Below are 20,309 nucleotides of genomic sequence, written 5' to 3'. Positions count from 1 at the left end.
ATTCTTCCCAAGAATGACATTTTCATATTAGTCCATCTTTCTAGGTCTTTCTTTATTTCTCTCCATACTGGTTCGTAATTGTCACTATATAAATTAATATTCTTTGCTGTCATCCATATTCCCAGGTATTGTACTTTTTTTGCCACATCAAATCCGTATTTTAGCTGTAGCTCCTGCATTTCCTCCTTCGTCATATTCATTACCATGACCTTTGTTTTCTGTCTATTTAGCTTAAATCCTGCAAGTTGGCCAAATTTCTCAATTTCTTCTATAGCTTCTGCAACACTTTCCTTAGGGTTTTCTACTGTTAAAACTAAATCATCTGCGAAGGCTTTCACTTTGAATTGTTTTGCACCGACTTTAATTCCTCTAATAGAAGAAAGATCTCTTAGTCTGTTCAACAATACTTCCAGGACCATAATGAATAATAGAGGGGATAAAGGACAACCCTGTCTAGTTCCCTTTGTGATGTCAAAATATTCTGTCAATGTATTATTAATTATCAGTCTTGCCTTTTGTTCTGAATATATTGCCTCGATCCCATTCAGAAATAAATCTTTCCCAACCATCGATTCCAAGTTTCTCTTCATAAACTGCCAAGATATATTGTCGAAGGCTTTCTCTGCATCCACAAACATCAAGACTGCTGGTTTATCTATCATGTTTTCCAGATATTCTATTACATCTATTATATGTCTTACATTGTCCTTTAGCTGTCTACCAGGAAGAAAACCAGCTTGGTCTTTATGTATCATTTCCTTCAATACTTCTTTCAGCCTCTTAGACATTATATCTGCAAATAATTTATAGTCGTTGTTCAATTATTGGACACATTGCACTATCAGGACACCTGTCCCATAAACGGATAGTCCTTAATGGTTCATTAAAACCAGATTTTCCTCCAATTCTTTTATTTTATGATGGTCTGGTCTGGGGAGAGTTCTGAGGGCAAAATACAGTGGTACTTCTGGATATGCACACCTCTGGATGAGAACGCGGCAAACCCGGAAGTGTTTTTCTGGGTTTCGCCATGTGCGCATGTGCTGAAGCACTCCACCGTGCCGTGCACATGCGCAGAACAGGCACCTCCGGTTGCAAATTCCTCGGGATCTGACCAGAGCACCAGAACGGATCCTGTATGCAACCGGAGGTACCACTGTAGATTCCCTTAGATTCCCCACCTCTTTTTGAAAGACGCTAAATACACAGTTGCTTGGGCATGCGAAGGAGCTTACAGAAGCCTGTTTGGTTATGATGATATAATCCATTCTCTGTTATTTTCTTTAAAGATCCATCTGGGAATGCAATAGCCTCACCTAACAAGGAAGGCTGGTTGCAGCAGCCATGTTTCATTCTAAAATATATGTACGATTGCAAGCTGCTTCTGTCTAGTGAGTTGAGTTTGCAGTTCATTGGGGAGCAGCAAACTGTGAATGGCGCCATGTATTTGGAAAGGGTAGGTCTGAAACACCTCGGAGTTCCGGTTTGCCTAGGCTGGAAGCGTTCCCTCATGGCAATAGTCTATAGAAATCCAAAGGTCAAGCAAGTCCACCGTTGATTAGTGTACCATAAACTGAAGTCCCAAGAAGGAAAAGGAGTGAGGAAAGCAGATGAACAAGTAAGGATAAGCGCCACCGATTTGAGTGAAAGAGCTGAAGTCACACTTCTTGACGGTTTTGCAGTCATAGAATCATAGAGTTGGAAGAGACCACAAAGGCCATCCAGTCCAACCCCCTGCCAAGCAGGAAACACCATCAAAGCATTCCTGACAGATGGCTGTCAAGCATCCGCTTAAAGACCTCCAAAGAAGGAGACTCCACCACACTCCTTGGAAGCAAATTCCACTGCCGAACAGCTCTTACTGTCAGGAAGTTCTTCCTAATGTTTAGGTGGAATCTTCTTTCTTGAAGTTTGAATCCATTGCTCCGTGTCCGCTTCTCTGGAGCAGCAGAAAACAATCTTTCTCCCTCCTCTGTATGACATCCTTTTATATATTTGAACATGGCTATTATATCACCCCTAAACCTTCTCTTCTCCAGGCTAAACATACCCAGCTCCCCAAGCCGTTCCTCATAAGGCATTGTTTCCAGGCCTTTGACCATTTTAGTTGCCCTCTTTTGGACACGTTCCAGCTTGTCAGTATCCTCCTTGAACTGTGGTGCCCAGAACTGGGCACAGTACTCCAGGTGAGGTCTGACCAGAGCAGAATACAGTGGTACTATTACTTCCCTTGATCTAGATGTTATACTCCTATTGATGCAGCCCAGAATTGCATTGGCTTTTTTAGCTGCTGCATCACACTGCTGACTCATGTCAAGTTTGTGGTCTACCAAGACTCCTAGATCCTTTTCACATGTACTGCTCTCAAGCCAGGTGTCACCCATCCTGTTTTTGTGCCTTTCATTTTTTTTTGCCCAAGTGTAGTACCTTACATTTCTCCTTGTTAAAATCTTGTTTGCTTTGGCCCAGTTGTCTAATCTGTTAAGGTCATTTTGAAGTGTGATCCTGTCCTCTGGGGTGTTAGCCACCCCTCCCAATTTGGTGTCGTCTGCAAACTTGCTCAGGATGCCCTCAAGCCCATCATCCAAGTCATTGATAAAGATGTTGAATAAGACTGGGCCCAAGACAGAACCCTGTGGCACCCCACTAGTCACCACTCTCCAGGATGAGGAGAAGCCATTGATGAGCACCCTTTGGGTTCAGTCAAAGTAAAAGAAAAGGCTTGCATGCCGAAGGCCCGACCTAGCGCTGTCACGTGGGTCAGTCTCAAGGTACCTTGGCCAAAAAATGTTGAGCGTTTGCTCAAGGGCAGGTCAAGCAGCTGTCAAGTGCCTCTTGGCAGTTAATTGCTTCAATTGCTTCATAGAGTTAAAGTCCTGCTCAATTCTGGGCTGTGGATGAAAGGGTGCCATTAGCAATCTTGGACTTGATCCTTAGAGTCGGGTTCGTTTAAGGGAAATCATGTGAGCTGGCCCTACAGAGCACCGCCCAGCAAGGGCTGAGTCGTACATGCGTGTGCAATGCTCTCTGACATGCAGCTGAATCCGTAAAATGCCTCCATTGAAGTGTTGGGCACGTTTGGACGTTACTCTGAACTAGACTCTAGACCAGGCATCCCCAAACTCGACCCTCCAGATGTTTTGGGACTACAGTTCCCATCTTTCCTGACCACTGGTCCTGTTAGCTAGAGATGATGGGAGTTGTAGTCCCAAAACATCTGGAGGGCCGAGTTTGGGGGTGCCTGCTCTAGACTCTCCTCAAGGTCACATCCTTCCCTGGCCCTTGCTTCTTGGCTGTTTTTGCATGGCTGGAATATGGTCTTGAACTCTGAAAAGGCCTCTTGCATTCCTGATGGAGGACGAGGAGGCACACATGGGTAGAAACTAGCTTACTACCGGTATGCAAAGATAAAATTTACATTCATTGCCGCATCCATTTCTCCCTATGACACCACCCACCGCTGGAAGGTGGCTAAGAAAGGAACGCAACCCCTGACCCAAAAAAGGTCCAGCACTCTTGGTGCTAAACCATAGTTTCTAATGAACTTGTTTGAAACACACCATAGTTCATATTACAGTGGCACCTCAGTTTAAGGACAGTCCGGTTTAAGAACGATTTGGTTTACAAACTCCGCAAAACCGGAAATAGTGCCTTGGTTTGAGAACTTTACCTTGGTCTAAGAACGGAAGCCGAACGGTGGAAGGGCACTGGCAGCGTGAGGCCTCATGAGGGAAAGTGTGCCTCGGTTTAAGAACGGTTTTGGTTTAAGAACGGACTTCCGGAATGGATTAAGTTCGTAAACCGAGGTACCACTGTATGTTGTACTCGTGTGTCAGTTGGAGCGAGTTGATATGACAGACTGCAGTGAAGTAACAAGTAGTTTACGGGTAGCTTGACACTGCTGCTTTAATTATGGGTTGATTGAAATCATGGTTCAGTGTAGGGGTAGTCAATATGATGTGCCACAGATGGAAGTCCCATCCGCTCCAGCTCTAGCCATGATGGTGATGATGGGACTTCTATTCCAGCAACATCTGGAAGTCACCACATGGGCTACCTCTGATTTTAGCACGGCGTAAAAACCGGGCGTTTTGGGCTGATGCCTGTGCATGGGATGAAAAATCTGTCTACAGTGGCATGATAGAGGTCTGATGCGACATGCCATCCTTTGGCATCGCTGTTGCTGAGTGGTGGCTGTGCATGTAAAACATTTCACCAGAGAGGCTGCCATGCCAGAGGAATCCTCTCGGGAAAGTAGTGGCATGTTGCCGTCAAAGCTCAGAAGCATATTTTCCAACATGCTTCTTGCTCAGAATATGCCTTTATATGCCTTTATATGAACTCATTTACTGAAGCAAAGTTCAGGGTGTGCGTCCTCTCTGCCTATGCGCACACAGAGCCTGAGTCATAGCCTCTGTCAGTGGCTGTTTACGACGAAGATGACAGATTCCCTTATTTAATTGGAAAATGTGATTTGTAAACCACTTGCTCAAAACTGCTAATCTCCAAGCGGTGTACAGATTTGGTAGTATATCTTCTTCTTCTTCTTCTTCTTCTTCTTCTTCTTCTTCTTCTTCTTCTTCTTCTTCTTCTTCTTCTTCTTCTTCTTCTGCGATCACTCAGAGCCGAGTAAGATTGTCTTCCATAAACACAGTTTTAACAATGGGTCCGTAAGTGACTGTGGAGGCCAATTCTGGATCCACACATCCTTCCACAGTGGGGACATTGGTTTCCGGGTGGGACTTGATCACGGTGTGGATTTGCCAAGCGTGCCTTCCTCTTAGCACGTTTCTCCTTTGCGTCCTGAGATCGAGTTTCTCCAAAGCCCATGACACCTTTGGTAAAGGCTGGTCTCCAACTGGAGCACTCGCAGGCCAGTGTTCCCCAGTTGTCAGTTTTTATACTACATTTTTAAAGATTTGCCTTGAGACAGTCTTTAAACCTCTTTTGTTGACCACCAGCATTACGCTTTCCATTTTTAAGTTCGGAATAGAGAAGTTGCTTTGGAAGACGATCATCAGGCATCCGCACAACATGACCAGTCCAACAAAGTTGATGTTGAAGAATCATCGCTTCAACACTGGTGATCTTTGCTTCTTCCAGTACACTGATATTAGTTCGCCTGTCTTCCCACGTGATGTGTAAGAATTTTCGGAGACACCGTTGATGGAATCTTTATATAAAATGTGACTGAATTAGACCTTTTCAGACTCCATCTGTCTTTCCTGTCGGCAGGCAGTTTCAGCTGGCGCGATGTATTGCTGGTCTAAAACTGATACAGTGATCTAAACTCCATACCAGTTTTGGACAATTTACCAATATATTGCCCAGTTCTAGTCATGAGCAAACTAGATCTGCATCTGGTCCAGAACATGGTGGCCAGGCTATCAAGAATGACCATATATTGGGAGCATGTGACTCCCCTATCAAATTGGACCAAACTGGAAAAGAAAATGAAAGGCAAATGTGATCGTAAAAACCCTTCGTACAGTATGGGGCCTGGATAGCTGAAGGACCGTGTTCTCTTCCTATAAACATCTACCGATCTACTAAGAACTTTGGGACACAAGAATAGGGGCGATGCCAGTATCCCAGAAATATTCCTAGTTGGGAACAGGTAGGTGACTTCTTCAAGGCTCTTTAAGGCCTTCTTCTGAGTGGTTAGAATTTTTTTTTCCAGGGAAGCTTTTGGGTCGTGAATGGTTGCCCCCTCACAGGATTTTAACTTACCAGACAGCTGTGATGCGATATTTTTAATGACTATTGTACTTTTAAATCCTTTTATTCTTTTTTTTTGCACTACTGATATATGTGTGTGTTTCAGGATTTCTTCAATATACGTACTGTTCATTGTCTTGAGCTCTAGCTGAAATCTAAAACTCCATAGCTAAAGTCCGATTCGCCACATCAAAGAACTTTGGAAATCTTGACTCCTTTGCCTTGCACCAACTATACATTTCAAAATCTTACGGTTACCACTATGTGTCTATTTTTAGTGTGGTAGGCCACTGGAGACTGAAAATGCTTTAAAAAAGAAGTAGTAGTAGTATGCAAAGCTTTTGTGGACCGGCAAATTTCTGTTTGGTTTGTTTGCAGTGGAGGAAAGTTGAAATCATGACAGCAGTAAGCCAGATCTTAGTGTGCAAGAGCCAGTAATAATAATAATAATAATAATAATAATAATAATAATAATAATAATAATAATTTATTATTTATACCCTGCCCATCTGGCTGGGTTTCCCCAGCCACTCTGGGCGGCTTCCAAAAGAAAAATGAAATAAAAAAATCTATTAAACATTAAAAGCCTCCCTAAACAGGGCTGCCTTCAGATGTCTTCTAAAAATTTGGTAGCTGTTTTTCTCTTTGACATCTGATGGGAGGGCGTTCCACAGGGCGGGCACCACCACTGAGAAGGCCCTCTGCCTGGTTCCCTGCAACTTGGCTGCTCGCAACGAGGAAACCGCCAGAAGGCCCTCAGTGCTGGACCTCAGTGTCCGGGCAGAACGATGGGGGTGTTCAGGTATACTGGACCGAGGCCGTTTAGGGCTTTAAAGGTCAGCACCAACAATTTGAATTGTGCTCGGAAACGTACTGGGAGCCAATGTAGATCTTTCAAAAACTGGTGTTATGTGGTCTCGGCAGCCGCTCCCAGTCCCCAGTCTAGCTGCCGCATTCTGGATTAGTTGTAGTTTCCGGGTCACCTTCAAAGGTAGCAATGTACATAGTGAAAAATGGAAAATGTTAAATCAGCCTTTGCCAACCTGGTGCTCTCACAGATGCTGTGGACTACAACTCCCATTTGTGCCAGCCCAGCCATTGTAGTCCAAAACATCTGGAGAAGACTAGGTTGGTGGAAGGCCGAGTTTGATGATCCACAGGTTGTATTTCAGGTCCTGAAAGAGCGAGAGTGGGGCAGTAGAGGATCACTTTTTCACCTTTCTTTTGTTGAACGACTTCAAATGTACGGAAGAAGAGGAATAGTGGGACTCCTGTTTATAAACCTTCCTGCCTCCTGCCTCCAGTCCACTTCTTTATATTAGGAGCAGTTCTGGCTTGCATCCCTAACTTTGAAGAGAGAAGTCAACCCCCAAACGGCATAACATGGCTCATTATTATTCTGTTGCTTGCAAGCTGACACACGACGGAAATGCAAAGCATTGAGCAGATATGTGAGAGAGCATTCACTGACGAGGACAAAAAATGCTCTGTCGAAAAGGCCTTTTTGCCTTTGCATTTTTGGGCAGGATGTGCTCTGCTCTGCGACAGCGTGGGTTTTCCCCTTTGACTGGCTGACGTCTCTCGCAAACAACCAGCAAACAGTCACTGTCTTTATCAGGGTAGCAGAGGGGTTTTGAGGAGGCTGCTTTTGTCTCGTTTTCGCTGCCAGAGACCCTGTTTTATTCTGACCCGTGAAAGGCATTATTACAGGTGGGAAGCCATAAGAGTTGTGTTTGAGAGAGTGGGGGGGGGGGAATGACACATTATGTGGGGTGATGAACTACCTTGGCTGACTGCAAGCCTCAGGTTTCCTGCCCTGCATGAAAATATAGCCTCTTTCCGATTCATCATAAGGGATTTCAGAGTGGTGATAGAAAAGTGTCCCCATCCTTTTGAAGCAAAAGATAGATAGATAGATAGATAGATAGATAGATAGATAGATAGATAGATAGAACAGTGGTACCTCGGTTTAAGTACTCAATTGGTTCCGGAAGTCTGTACTTAACCTGAAGCGAACTTTCCCATTGAAAGTAATGGAAAGTGGATTAATCCGTTCCAGACGGGTCCGCGGAGTACTTAAACTGAAAGTACTCAAACCGAAGCGTACTTAAACCGAGGTATGACTGTAGAGTTACCTTTGTAGAAATGTTCAAGCTTGCCAGCTCAGGCACTGGTTTTTGCTGAGGGGGCAAGCTGGACCATAGACCTGCCTTCTGCAAACTGATGTCCTCCTAGTTTTGGACTATAACTCACACCTGGCCACAGGAAAAAGGCTTTGCACAGAGAGGCTGCTGCTGGCTGCATAGTTTCTGTCTCTGCACTGTTAAAGGACTGTTGGTCTAAGCCAGTGGGTTTTGTAAAAAAAAAGTTTACAGAGTCCCTCCTGCCCAGCTCTTTCTCTCCCTGATTTATTGTTGTTTCTGTCTTGCCTGCACCATATATGTAATGCATTCTAACCGTACCCCTTTGAACAATCATGGCTTCCATCATGGGTGTAGGCAGGGGGGGGGCAGGAAGGGGCAATTGCCCCCCCCCCGAAGCAAAAGGCTGAGGGGCACAGGCGCGGCAGCCCCAGGCTCCCACTCCCGGCGCAAAGCTCCAGAGGCGCACGGGGAACGTAAGTGAAGTAGCGCTAAGCAGGAGTGGGGAGCGTAAGCGGAGGAGGCAGCCACAGGCTCGCGTTCCCCACGCGCCTCTGGAGCTTCGCGCCGGGAGCGGGAGCCTGGGGCCGCCTCCTCGGAAGACCGGGGAGGCGCAGGCAACGTAGCCCCGCCCACACTCCCACTGTGGCTCTCCCCTCCTGCCCCTTGCCCCCACCCCTTGCCCCCCCTAATTTTTATCCTGGGTACGCCCCTGGCTTCCATCAAAGAATCTTGGGCGCTGTAGTTTGTTAAGGGTGCTAAAAGAGTTGTTAGGGGGCCTCTATGCCCCCCACAGAACTACAAGTCCCAGAGAGTTTCCTGGGAAGAGGGATCGCTAAAGCACTCAGGGGAATAGGACTCTCCAAATAACCCTCAGCACCCTTTTTTAAAAAAACTACAGTTCCCAGGATTCTTTGGGGGGGGCAGGGACTGCTAAAGTGGTATAATAGTACTTTAAATGTCTTGCATTGGCTGCTAATGTGTTGCAGCATGCAGTTCTTACTTCACTGCTACTACTTTAAAATATTTTTATGCACATTTGTTTTTTCCCCTCTAGCAGTTGAGAGGAATGGGGTGTTTGTGAAAAGGAGGTTTAAAATCAGGGTTGTAAAGGGGGAGGCTACCAGAGGTGAAACAGAATAGGATGGTTGGCAGTAAAGACTTCAAAGCCCCCTTATCTGTTCCTCTAATCCAGGCACCCCCAGACTCGGCCCTCCAGATGTTTTGGGACTACAGTTCCCATCATCCCTGACCACTGGTCCTGTTAGCTAGGGATGATGGGAGTTGTGGTCCAAAAAAACATCTGGAGGGCTGAGTTTGCCTATGTATGCCTGCTCTAATCGTTGGGCCCCATTGGATATGCCCGGTAATATTAACTTACAAAATACTTCTTTATTCATATTTTAAAGCCATTTTAATTCTTCTAGGCTTCGCTGAGCATAATCGCTTTACCAGCTGGCGTGTTTACAATCTTAGCTGTGGAAAAAGAAAAGCGGGGGGTGAAAAAAGGGAGATGTCCCACGGTGGCATGAAACCCAGCCAGACGGGTGGGGTATAAATAAATGGTTATGATTATGATTATAATTATTAGAGAGGGGGGAGATCCTGAGATTCAAAGCACAAACACCTCATACTAGTTAGCAGTCTTGTCCTCCTTTATTTATAAAGTACACACCCCCACTCTCTTCTATACTGTGAAAATGTACCAGAACAACGGCTAAGTGGAGAACTCAAATGTTTTGTACAATACAACTGCCGAAGCTGCAAACTGAAGGGAAGGGGGTCTTCTCCCTTGCCCCTCAGATTATTTTCCTGCCAAAGAATCACCGCCTCGCGTTGTTTCCTGTTGCCTCTTTTTAAAAAAGCTATTTCTCTTGCTTTGTTTTTAGTTCGTTTTTTATTAGACAGCTTGAGTACCGCATGAAAGAAAAGCAGGGCGGATGAATAAACCTGCAAGCAGTCTTGTATGTGGTATTGCTCAGGAATGATAACACCACTCTCCAAACTTGGTGAAGCTTTGAAAAGTTCAGACTGCCATTTCGATTCATCCAGTTCTATCAAAGTTGTGAAATTGGAAGGGACCACGAGGGTCATCTAGTCCAGCCCCCTGCAATGCAGGAATCCTTTGCCCAATGTGGGGCTCGAACCCACAACCCTGAGGCAGAGAGTCCTATGCTCTACCATCTGAGCTGATGTGGGAAAGCGATTCTCCGAAAGCAGGATGTTCTAAAAAACCACTGCTTTAAAAGCGATCGTTACCGAGGGATGTGTTTTCTCCTAGTGCCTTCATCTCGCTCAGTATTTTGCGTAACAAATGGGTTTGGTGTTTTACAACCCTAATAACATTTCCTTTTATAAAAACCCTCCCTATGCCATATGTTTCTGACTCGACACATCAAGCTGTCTGTGGGTTGACGCATAACCCCCAAAGCAGAGGGTGTTTCCATGCAATTGCTGGTTATAATGCTTGGGCTTTTATAGGAGACGCACACAGCATTAGATCGCTTAATTCCATAAAATTTATATGCCGTTCAATTGTAGGAAAAATCCCTCAGTGCAGTTTAGTAGTGGTTTAATGTAGTAGATTGTATTCAGAATGGTCACAGGACCAGTGGTGGGTTGTTGTTTAGTAGTGGTTTAATGTAGTAGATTGTATTCAGAATGGTCACAGGACCAGTGGGTTGTTGTTGTTGTTGTTGTTGTTGTTGTTGTTGTTGTTGTTGTTGTTTTCTGTGTGTGTAGGGCCTTTTCAGATGTACTGTTTGTCGGACTATAGCTGCTGTTTTCTTTCCAGGTTTTCCTGCATGCTTCCACATAGAAACCTAGAGTTGTAGAGTTGGAAGGGACACAGAGGGTCATCTAGTCCAGCCCCCCTTCAATGTAGGAATCTTAGCTGAAGCATCTATGACAGATAGCTATCCGACCTCTGCTTGAAGACGAATATTGCAGACATGAAAACACTTTCTCTTTTCTCACAATTGCAAAAGATTCAGAATAGTTCTGAGTCTTTATATTTATTGTGTGTGCAAGGAAATTTGTGTCGTTTCCCACATTCTGTGTGGCATTTTGGGTATATATTTTGAGCAACTGTCATTTCATGAGCCATTTTTGGCAGGATGATTATTATTATTATTATTATTATTATTTCTTTATTAAATTTGTGTACCGTCCTTCATCCGAAGACCTCAGGGCAGTTCACAGCATAAAAGTACAAAAGTTATCCCTAGCTCAGACCAAAACAGTTAAATCAAGAAGTTCATGATATCTATTCTCCTCCATGAATAGGGTGAAAATCTGGAGTGTGACTACAACCACAGTTCTCAATCGAAACACATCCTGTCCTTAGTGTGGATGGGGAAAAGTGTGATATCTTTCCCCAAAATGGTGACATTTGACCAGTAGGGAGAACAGTCCAGTCCACTTTGCTTCCAAAACCATTGAAACAAACAGCAGCTGTAGTGCTACATCTGAAATTGGGATAAATTTAAATGTGAATCTTAAGAAGCATGATCTGTAGATGTATTTATAACTCATTATGAAGGGGCACTTGGGGGATATAAACCAGAACTTCAACTTCCAGACATCCAGTTTAAAAACACACCCACACACCCCTGCAACAACTGTGTTTCGTGGATTGGATGTTTGGCCTGTCAGCCCGCTATTTAGTTGCTGAATTTTGGAACAGGGTGCAGCCATTCCCAGACTATACATAGCAGTGCTATTAAACCACTTGTTCTGTTCTGTTTAATGAGGTCATTTCATCTTGCACCCATGGCTAGTTCCCCTCTGCAACTGCTTCTTGCTGGGTGCGGCCCGTCATTTATTGTGTGATGCAGCAGCTAAAAAAGCCAATGCAATTCTGGGCTGCATCAATAGGAGTATAGCATCTAGATCAAGGGAAGTAATAGTACCACTGTGTTCTGCTCTGGTCAGACCTCACCTGGAGTACTGTGTCCAGTTCTGGGCACCACAGTTCAAGAAGGATACTGACAAGCTGGAACGTGTCCAGAGGAGGACAACCAAAATGGTCAAAGGCCTGGAAACGATGCCTTATGAGGAACGGCTTATGGAGCTGGGTATGTTTAGCCTGGAGAAGAGAAGGTTAAGGGGTGATATGATAGCCATGTTCAAATATATAAAAGGATGTCATATAGAGGAGGGTGAAAGGTTGTTTTCTGCTGCTCCAGAGAAGCGGACACGGAGCAATGGATTCAAACTACAAGAAAGAAGATTCCACCTAAACATTAGGAAGAACTTCCTGACAGTAAGAGCTGTTCGACAGTGAAATTTGCTGCCAAGAAGTGTGGTGGAGTCTCCTTCTTTGGAGGTCTTTAAGCAGAGCCTTGACAGCCATATGTCAAGAATGCGTTGATGGTGTTTCCTGCTTGGCAGGGGGTTGGACTGGATGGCCCTTGTGGTCTCTTCCAACTCTATGATTCTATGATTTCTCCCCCCCCCTCCACCCGCGGTGACAAGTGCCTGCTCACCCCCTCTGATAAACTCAGAAGCAACAAAAAAGGGGGACATTTCCATTGAGCTGTAAAGAGTGAATGTCCATTTCACTGAAGTGCTTCAGACTTTACAAATATTGCAGTGGCGTTTCTGTTCAGCCTGACCTCTCCTGTGGAGGCCAAAGCTTAAAATCTTCATGTGCATTTATTTACTTAAGATATTTCTAGCCTCCTCTCTTTGTTACGAAAAGGAATCCCAGAGCAGGTTACAAATGCAATGATAAAGCTATCAGATAATGAAACCATAAAACGCGTGTAGAAGTTACAACTGATAATCCTAACCACAAACTTGAGAGACACACTCGCCCCAAGACCTGAGTAAATAAGGAGGTCTATCTGGTGTGGAAAAGTCTTTTTAGACTTGGCACCAACCATATTAGGAAAGTAGGAGAGCTGAAAATAATTCCAATATATTTCACACCTGGCAACCCATGAACCCTTTGGTTTCAGATAGTACATGGGAAGAATTGTCTAAAACGCCCAGCGCAGAAATTTTCATGGCTCTCCAGCACTATGGTGGCTCATTTACCAGAAGTAATGTATTTTGCATTAATTACTGAAGGGTATACTGTCGTACCTTGGAAGTTGAACGGAATCCATTCCGGAAGTCCGTTCGACTTCCAAAACGTTCGGAAACCAAGGCACGGCTTCCAATTTGCTGCAGGAAGCTGGGCGGCTTCCAGGAAAACATTAAAATACAATAATTCATCAAATATTAAAAGCTTCCCTAAACAAGGCTGCCTTCAGATGTTTTCTAAAAGTCAGAGAGTTGTTTATTTCTTTGACATCTGGTGGGAGGGCTTTCCACAGGCCACTGCTGAGAAGGCCCTCTGCCTGGGTTCCCTGTAACTTGGCTTCTTGCAATGAGGGAACTGCCAGAAGGCCCTTGGCGCTGGATCTCAGGTTGAACGATAGGGGTGGAGACGCTCCTTCGGGTATATAGGACCGAGGCCGTTTAGGGCTTTAAAGGTCAGCACCAACACTTTGAATTGTGCTCGGAAACATACTGGGAGCCAATGTAGGTCTTTCAGGAATGGTGTTATGTGGTCCCGGCGGCCGCTCCCTGTCACCAGTCTAGCTGCCGCATTCTGGATTAGTTGTAGTTTCCAGGTCACCTTCAAAGGTAGCCCCACATAGAGCGCATTGCAGTAGTCCAAGCTGGAGATGGTGCTGGAGGAGATTCTTGAGAGTTCCGTGGACTGCAAGAAGATCAAACCTATCCATTCTGAAGGAAATCAGCCCCGAGTGCTCACTGGAATGACAAATCCTGAAGCTGAGGCTCCAATACTTTGGCCACCTCATGAGAAGAGAAGACTCCCTGGAAAAAACCCTGATGTTGGGAAAGATGAGGGCACAAGGAGAAGGGGACGACAGAGGACGAGATGGTTGGACAGTGTTCTTGAAGCTACGAACATGAGTCTGACCAAACTGTGGGAGGCAGTGGAAGACAGAAGTGTCTGGTGTGCTCTGGTCCACGGGGTCACGAAGAGTCAGACACGACAAGGCAGGGGAAGGCAGAAGTGCCTGGTGTGCTCTGGTCCATGGGGTCACGAAGAGTCGGACATGACTAAACGACTAAACAACAACAAACAACAAAGCGGGAGATAACCAGAGCATGCACCACTCTGGCAAGACAGTCTGCAGGCAGGTAGGGTCTCTCAGATGGAACTGGTAGACAGCTGCCCTGCACACAGAATTGACCTGCACCTCCATGGATTGCTGTGAGTCCAAAATGACTCCCAGGCTGCGCACCTGGTCCTTCAGGGGCACAGTTACCCCATTGAGGACCGCGGAGTCCTCCATCCCCCCCCGGCCCCCTGTTCCCTCAAAACAGTACTCCTGTCTTGTCAGGATTCAACCTCAATCTGTTAGCCGCCATCCATCCTCCAAATTGTACCTGTTTCCTATCTATCTGTGGTGTGTGTGTGTGTTTTCTGTTTTTATTTTCTTAAATGTTTACATCAAACAAGGTTATAATGTGATCCTGCATTATCCTTCTTGTCTGCCCTGAGTGTCTTCAGATGCATCCTATAATTGGATTTGCAGTCTTTAGATCTGCATTGGAGTGGTCCGTAGTAATTTTAGTGCCATGCATTCCAATCCTTTTCCTAGCCTATAAAGTATCAGATTCACCGGATGCATTTTATTTTCAGCCAGTTTGGCAACACCTTGAATCATGTAATCAAGTATACCAGGATACAGGAGAGAGAGAGAGAGAGTGTGTGTCTGTGTGTGATCCAAATATGTATTTCTCCGCAGTGTACGCTCTGATCATTTTCAATCTTTTTCTTTTACAGATCTATCCATAGCAGTACAAAAGTTTTCCCAGTCGCTTCAAGATTTTCAGTTTGAGTGCATTGGAGATGCTGAGACGGATGATGAAATTAGTATTGGTGAGTGTTCTGCACCGCTTCTGCTCTCCTTACTAAGATTTCAATCCGATGCAAAGTAGAACTTGTTAGATTTACAATACCAGTCTTCTCTTGGCACTTCTGTTCAGAAGCCAGGCATAGGCAGAATGATGGGTTTTCAGTCTGTGGGGAGATCGCAACAAAGAACACAGCGGGAGACAGAATGTGGATCCGGAAGGTCGCCCAGAATGAAAGCAGGCGCCCCCTTTTATTGAAAATTTTAAGAACTGTCAATGTTTAACCAGAGGTGCATCCTTCATCCAATGACAATTGGTCAAGCCCCAAAGAGGTGGTGTTCTTGCATAGGTCACATCCTGCCAACACCCCAAAAACCCACCATAAGGGAAGTCCCTGTTTCTCACGTTCACCATGATCATGCTTTTGTCACCTGCCCACTCCTCAAACATCCCCCTCCTCTCTAACTCGTGATCCTTGGGTTTTTTCCACCACTCTGCCATTTTCTCATTGTCTTTCTCCTCACCTGGGTCTGACCCTTCAGGTTTGGACTAGCCTCCCCTGTTCTAACCTGCTCTAACCGGTTCCACCAGGATCCTCCCAACTCTGGCCAGTCCAGTAGTGACCTGCTGCCCTCTAATGTCCTCCTGACCCAACTTGTGGATGCGTGTTTGTGCATACTGACGTACAGGAAGGTTTGCCAGCACTGTACGTTGTGTTTGATAGCTGAGGGTTTTTATAGCTAGTTTTTATCTGATGCGGTTTGCCGGCATCAATCTAAAATCACTGCTACATCAGTCTTCCTAATGCAAAATATTATAATTGCAACATTGCAAGATTGCATAGGTTGTGCGAGACAATAATTATAATGATTCTCATTGGAATACTTTTAGGATTGGATCTCGGCTGGGAGAGCCAGCTACAGAGTTTGACTGTCCTATCTAGCATGGGTGCCACCTGCTCTCCTTTCTGCCCTCTGTATAAATATGCCATCTCTACATGCATTGCAGTTTTGAACTTGCTTCAAATTGATAGCGTCATGCTATGTTTCTCCCATTCTTGGCTAATATCAACAATCACTTAATCCTTTTTATAGCTCCTATTCTGCTTCACTGTTTCTAAATCAGTTGGACAATGTATGCAGGAGCTGTGTAATGTGCTCTTTCATATGAACAGGATCACCCACTGTTCAAATTTCAGATCACCAGTTTTTTTTTATGCTGTGGATTTGTGCGAGTTCAAGCTTTTCCAAGGCTGCAGTGGCGTAAGATTCATGGCTCTCATCCTGTTAGCTTGACTTTTAATCAATGAGATATTGAAATGTAGCCTGAAACTGTTTGGGGTTTTAAAAATAACTGTTTACATGTGGTTAATCAGAGAGAGAGAGAGAGAGAGAGAGAGAGAGATGCTACAGCTGAAGAAAGGCCGATCATTTTGACCATCTATGGGGAGAGATGGCTAGAGAGAGATGGCAGAATGTGAAGAAATGAAAACCATGTAAAAATCCATATATTTTTAGCAGTTATCTGTGTTATCTGTGGGGTGGTATGATATGTCCATATTAATCCTTCCTAGATGGACATTAGATTGAAAATGCAATACATCATTCCCCCTATTGCTAATGACTGCAATTCCTTCATCTTCCAAAATGACACTTGCAATCTTTCAGCCGCAGATGATAGATGCATTATCATGAAGTGAGCTTTCATCTCTGAAACTGGATAAGAACTATAAATTGGCAGGGAATGGGTGACATTTGGATCAATTCCATGTCAAGTGCCTGGTGGGTTTTTAAAAAAATAAAAATTCAATGGAACTAAAATGAGAGTGTGTTCACTTAGACTGTGCTACGAAGTTCAGGTCTTGTTTTTGGGACTCCCATAGACATCTGGGTGGCCACTGGGAACAGGATTAGTAGTAGTAGTAGCAGTAGTAGTACCGGTAGTAGTAGTTATTGTTGTTATTTTATATGTTGCCCATCTGACTGCATTTTTGGGCCATTAACTCTTTCTTTTGTTTGTTTGTTTGGCACATAAAAAGTATAGCTGGCAGTATTCGTCCAGGGTGAGGGACCCCAACCGCTTCAAATTCCACAGTTGGGTAATACCTTTTATTAGGACCAACCAAAATGCGACAGGAGTTTGGCAAAGCTTTTGAGTTCTCTGGAACTCTTGATCAGACAAAGGCATGAGGAATGAGCGGGATGAGGAAAAGAAGAGGGGAAATGTAGTAAAAAGTTAGGCAGCCAAGAAGTTCATTTCCAAGACTCAATTCCAAGATGGTGACCTCTCGGGTCCACACAGCCACGATTCTGGTACGAAGAAGCAGTGCCTGCTCCCCGTATGTGACAAACGAAAGGCTGACTTTGTAACTCAGTTTTGCCCCAATTTTAAATGAAACACACATTTCTGCAGTTGGCAGAGCTACTTGGCTTCAACTGACTCTCTTAGCTTAGGCTCACATTCAGACCATACATTTCAAGCTCTTTAAAAGCCACCACTCCCCTCAAAGAATACCGGGAACTGTAGTTTGTGTAGGATTCCGAGATTTAGACCCCTCACAGTACTGCAGGTCCCAGATTCTTTGGGGAAAGCCATGACTGTTGAAAGTGTTTAAGTGTTTGGTATGGTTTACTTCTGTTCCCTGCCTAACACATGTGTTTTGCAAAAGTTCTCCAGGCTCACTTACTCCTGTCTCCCAGCTGTAAAGCCCTATTTGCACTGGCTCATTTATCACTGCTCTTGGGAAGCATTCTCTAGACAGGGACATTCTCAGATTTCCCTCTCTTTCCTGAAAGGCAACGTACGAAGCTTGCCTTGCAATGTCTCTTCCCTCATTCCCACTCTTCTTAAGGGTCAACTTCACAAGGTTCCCCCAATAAATGCACTTGTCTCATGCATATCGAAGAGTTGAGCAAAATTTGGGCATGAGCGGATCATAGTAGTTTGCTGGAATCAAGGTTCGTAAATCAAGTCAAGTAAGAATTGAATCTGCAAGTTCTGGTCTTGACGGTAGAACTTTTTTCCCTTTGGGGAAGGGCTGCAGCTCAGGGGCAGACGTTGAATGCAGAATGCCCCTCCCTGGTGCAACCCCCAGAATCTCTAGGTACGATTGGGAGAGACCCCAGTCCAAAACACTAGAGAACCACTGCCTGTCAGTATAGATAAAAAACCAAGCTTGATGGACTAATGACATAGCATAAGGCAGCTTCCGGTGTTCAAATGGAAGCAAGGTCTCTCTTATCACAAAAGGGCAAGTGACTTAGGTGGCACTAATGTGTGCAAATATTTGCCAGTATGTAAACTCACAGCTATTTAAGTCATATAGCCTCCTTAACAGCTCCCGTCTTTGTCCTTCGTGCTTGCACAAATATTCCTCAAGGTTACTCCCCAGAGGAAATATCTTGTTCCTCTCTCCTCCCTTTTCCCTGCCACTCCCTAAGAGTGAAGGTAGGTGTGTGTGGCGGAAGTGGCTTCAGTAGCTTGTTGAGTTTTGAGCACCTTTAAGTATGTTAGAGCTAATGGATTTAAAAACCTCTCCTCTTGGGTAATGTGCATTTTTGCTTGTCCGTAATGTGTCCTTGAAGTGTGCTAAGGACTCTTGCCTTGCCTAGATGGAGGCCAGAGTGGGGCCATTGCCCATGTGGGTGGAAAAAGGATCCCTCAACCCTCACTTAAAAGTCAAGGAAAGACTCATTTCATGAATGAAAACAAAACATAATGGTAACAAACTATTTTTGAAGTTTGTGTCTGGAGTGCAGAAGTAGAGGGTGGATTTGAAGAGTATTACAGCTGCAGTGGTGGCAATTTTGATAGTCACAAAATTGATGGCAATTTTGATAGTCACTGCAGTGGTGGCAATTTTGATAGTCACTGCAGTGGAAGGTAGATGGGGTTAGCTGAGTAGGAATGGGGGTAGTCTTTAGGAGATTATTAGTTCACCCCAGACTTCAGATCATTGTGAAATGATTTCCACAGATCCTCAGGCACTTGTGTTTATTAGTCCTGGGTGCAATGTGTGTTTAAAGGGCTTGAAAACCTACCATGATACTTACCTAGTGCTCTTAGCCCAGTAAGGCTGCGACAAAGCCATTTCATAGAGTTCCCAGATGTTCTCACCTCCGAAAAGCAATACCAAAAGCCTTAAGCTGTAAATTACAAGGTGTTGAGTAGCTTACCTAAGAAACCCACAGCCACCTACGGTTCACAGAGCCGGGAGAATGTGGCTTCCTGGTTGGGCTGCATAATGAAGCAGAATTCCTCCTCTGTGATGTGGTGGAGAAAATTAGTAAGGGATCACTGAGCGTTAGCGGTCACGGAATCAGATAGTTTTTGATCTGGCGTAGATTGCTGGCTCATGATTAACTGTGGCCGATGACTCCTTGGCCTCGGGCGTTTGTCTGTGTTGTCCTCTAGTGCTACATGTGTTTCGCTGAATGTTAATAGATAACGTAATTCGTTTTGTGAACCCAATAGGTCATGCACTGGTAGCTTCCCACCCCCCCTCAGGTGTGCATGGGAAATGCATGGTGGGGGAGGGGAAGGATCTCTTGCTTTTCCAAAGTCACAGAATGACTCCCTCCTCTGCATCCCTCCCCTGACAAGCTGAAGACCTTGGAGGGTGTTCATGCTTCCTTTCAATTTTTGGTGGAAGACCAGGTGGCTTAACTGGAAGGGTAGAAGCATTTTAGCAGAGAGTTTGTAGGAGAGTTTGTCTATCCCTAAGTGGGGGGGGGCGTGCACATGAGTGACCCCAAAACTTTCAGGTCTAAGAGCATGGGGCCATTACTCTTGCCCCTGTTCAGATGCATGCACACAAAAGCTCATACCAATGACAGCCTTAGTTGGTCTTTAAGGTGCTACTGGAACGAATTTTTTTATTTTGTTTCGACTACGGCAGACCAACAGGGCTACCTACCTGTAATATTTGACTGAATTCAGCTGACTAGTTAACTGGTGCTTGGGAATGATGTATTGACCAGACTCCCAAACCTTCATTTCTGCCAACTTTCCAGCTAGTAAGTTTGCTTAGTGTGAAGACTTTGGCTGTGGGAAAATATGTTGAAAATTCTTCCGTCTCTCTCCCCCCCCCCCCCCCCGGAGTTCAAGAGTATTTTGGGCAGGTGTTCTGGAAAGCAAGAAGCTATTTAACGAGACACAAGTTTTGCTTTGTTTTTCAAAACCCTTCCACTGCTTTTTATTGCTTCACCCACACGCAGCCACCCACATGTAAAGATTATACAGCTGCAGTTATTGAGATGTCAGGTGTGCATGTGCCTTACGGACTCCAAGTGGATAGCAGAAATTGTTTCTCCATTCTGTAGCGTGTGTGCATGTGTGCTTTTTGTGCTAAGAGGTATGGGTTTTGTTTGCAGACTAATATTAGCATACAAAAAGGGACCCAGGTGGCGCTGTGGGTTAAAGCACAGAGTCTAGGGCTTGCTGATCAGAAGGTCGGTGGTTCGAATCCCTGCAACGGGGTGAGCTCCCATTGCTCGGTCCCAGCTCCTGCCCACCTAGCAGTTCGAAAGCACATCAAAGTGCAAGTAGATAAATAGGGACCGCTTCGGCGGG

At 44.9% G+C, this 20,309-nt stretch overlaps 1 protein-coding gene across 1 annotated transcript in view; it reads left to right on the top strand.

Moving 5' to 3' along the window:
• ARHGAP42 (Rho GTPase activating protein 42) overlaps nt 1–20,309 on the top strand; it is a 162,268-nt gene that overhangs the window by 24,777 nt on the left and 117,182 nt on the right. The window contains exon 2 of the mRNA XM_035116468.2: nt 14,668–14,763. Coding sequence (XP_034972359.1) covers nt 14,668–14,763 — 96 coding nt within the window. The remainder of the gene's footprint in view (nt 1–14,667; nt 14,764–20,309) is intronic.

Source organism: Zootoca vivipara, chromosome 4 (genome assembly GCF_963506605.1).
Source record: "Zootoca vivipara chromosome 4, rZooViv1.1, whole genome shotgun sequence".
Classification (NCBI taxonomy): Eukaryota; Metazoa; Chordata; class Lepidosauria; order Squamata; family Lacertidae; genus Zootoca; species Zootoca vivipara.
Note: the sequence above shows the minus strand (reverse complement) of the source record. Positions and strands in the feature narration are given on the sequence as shown.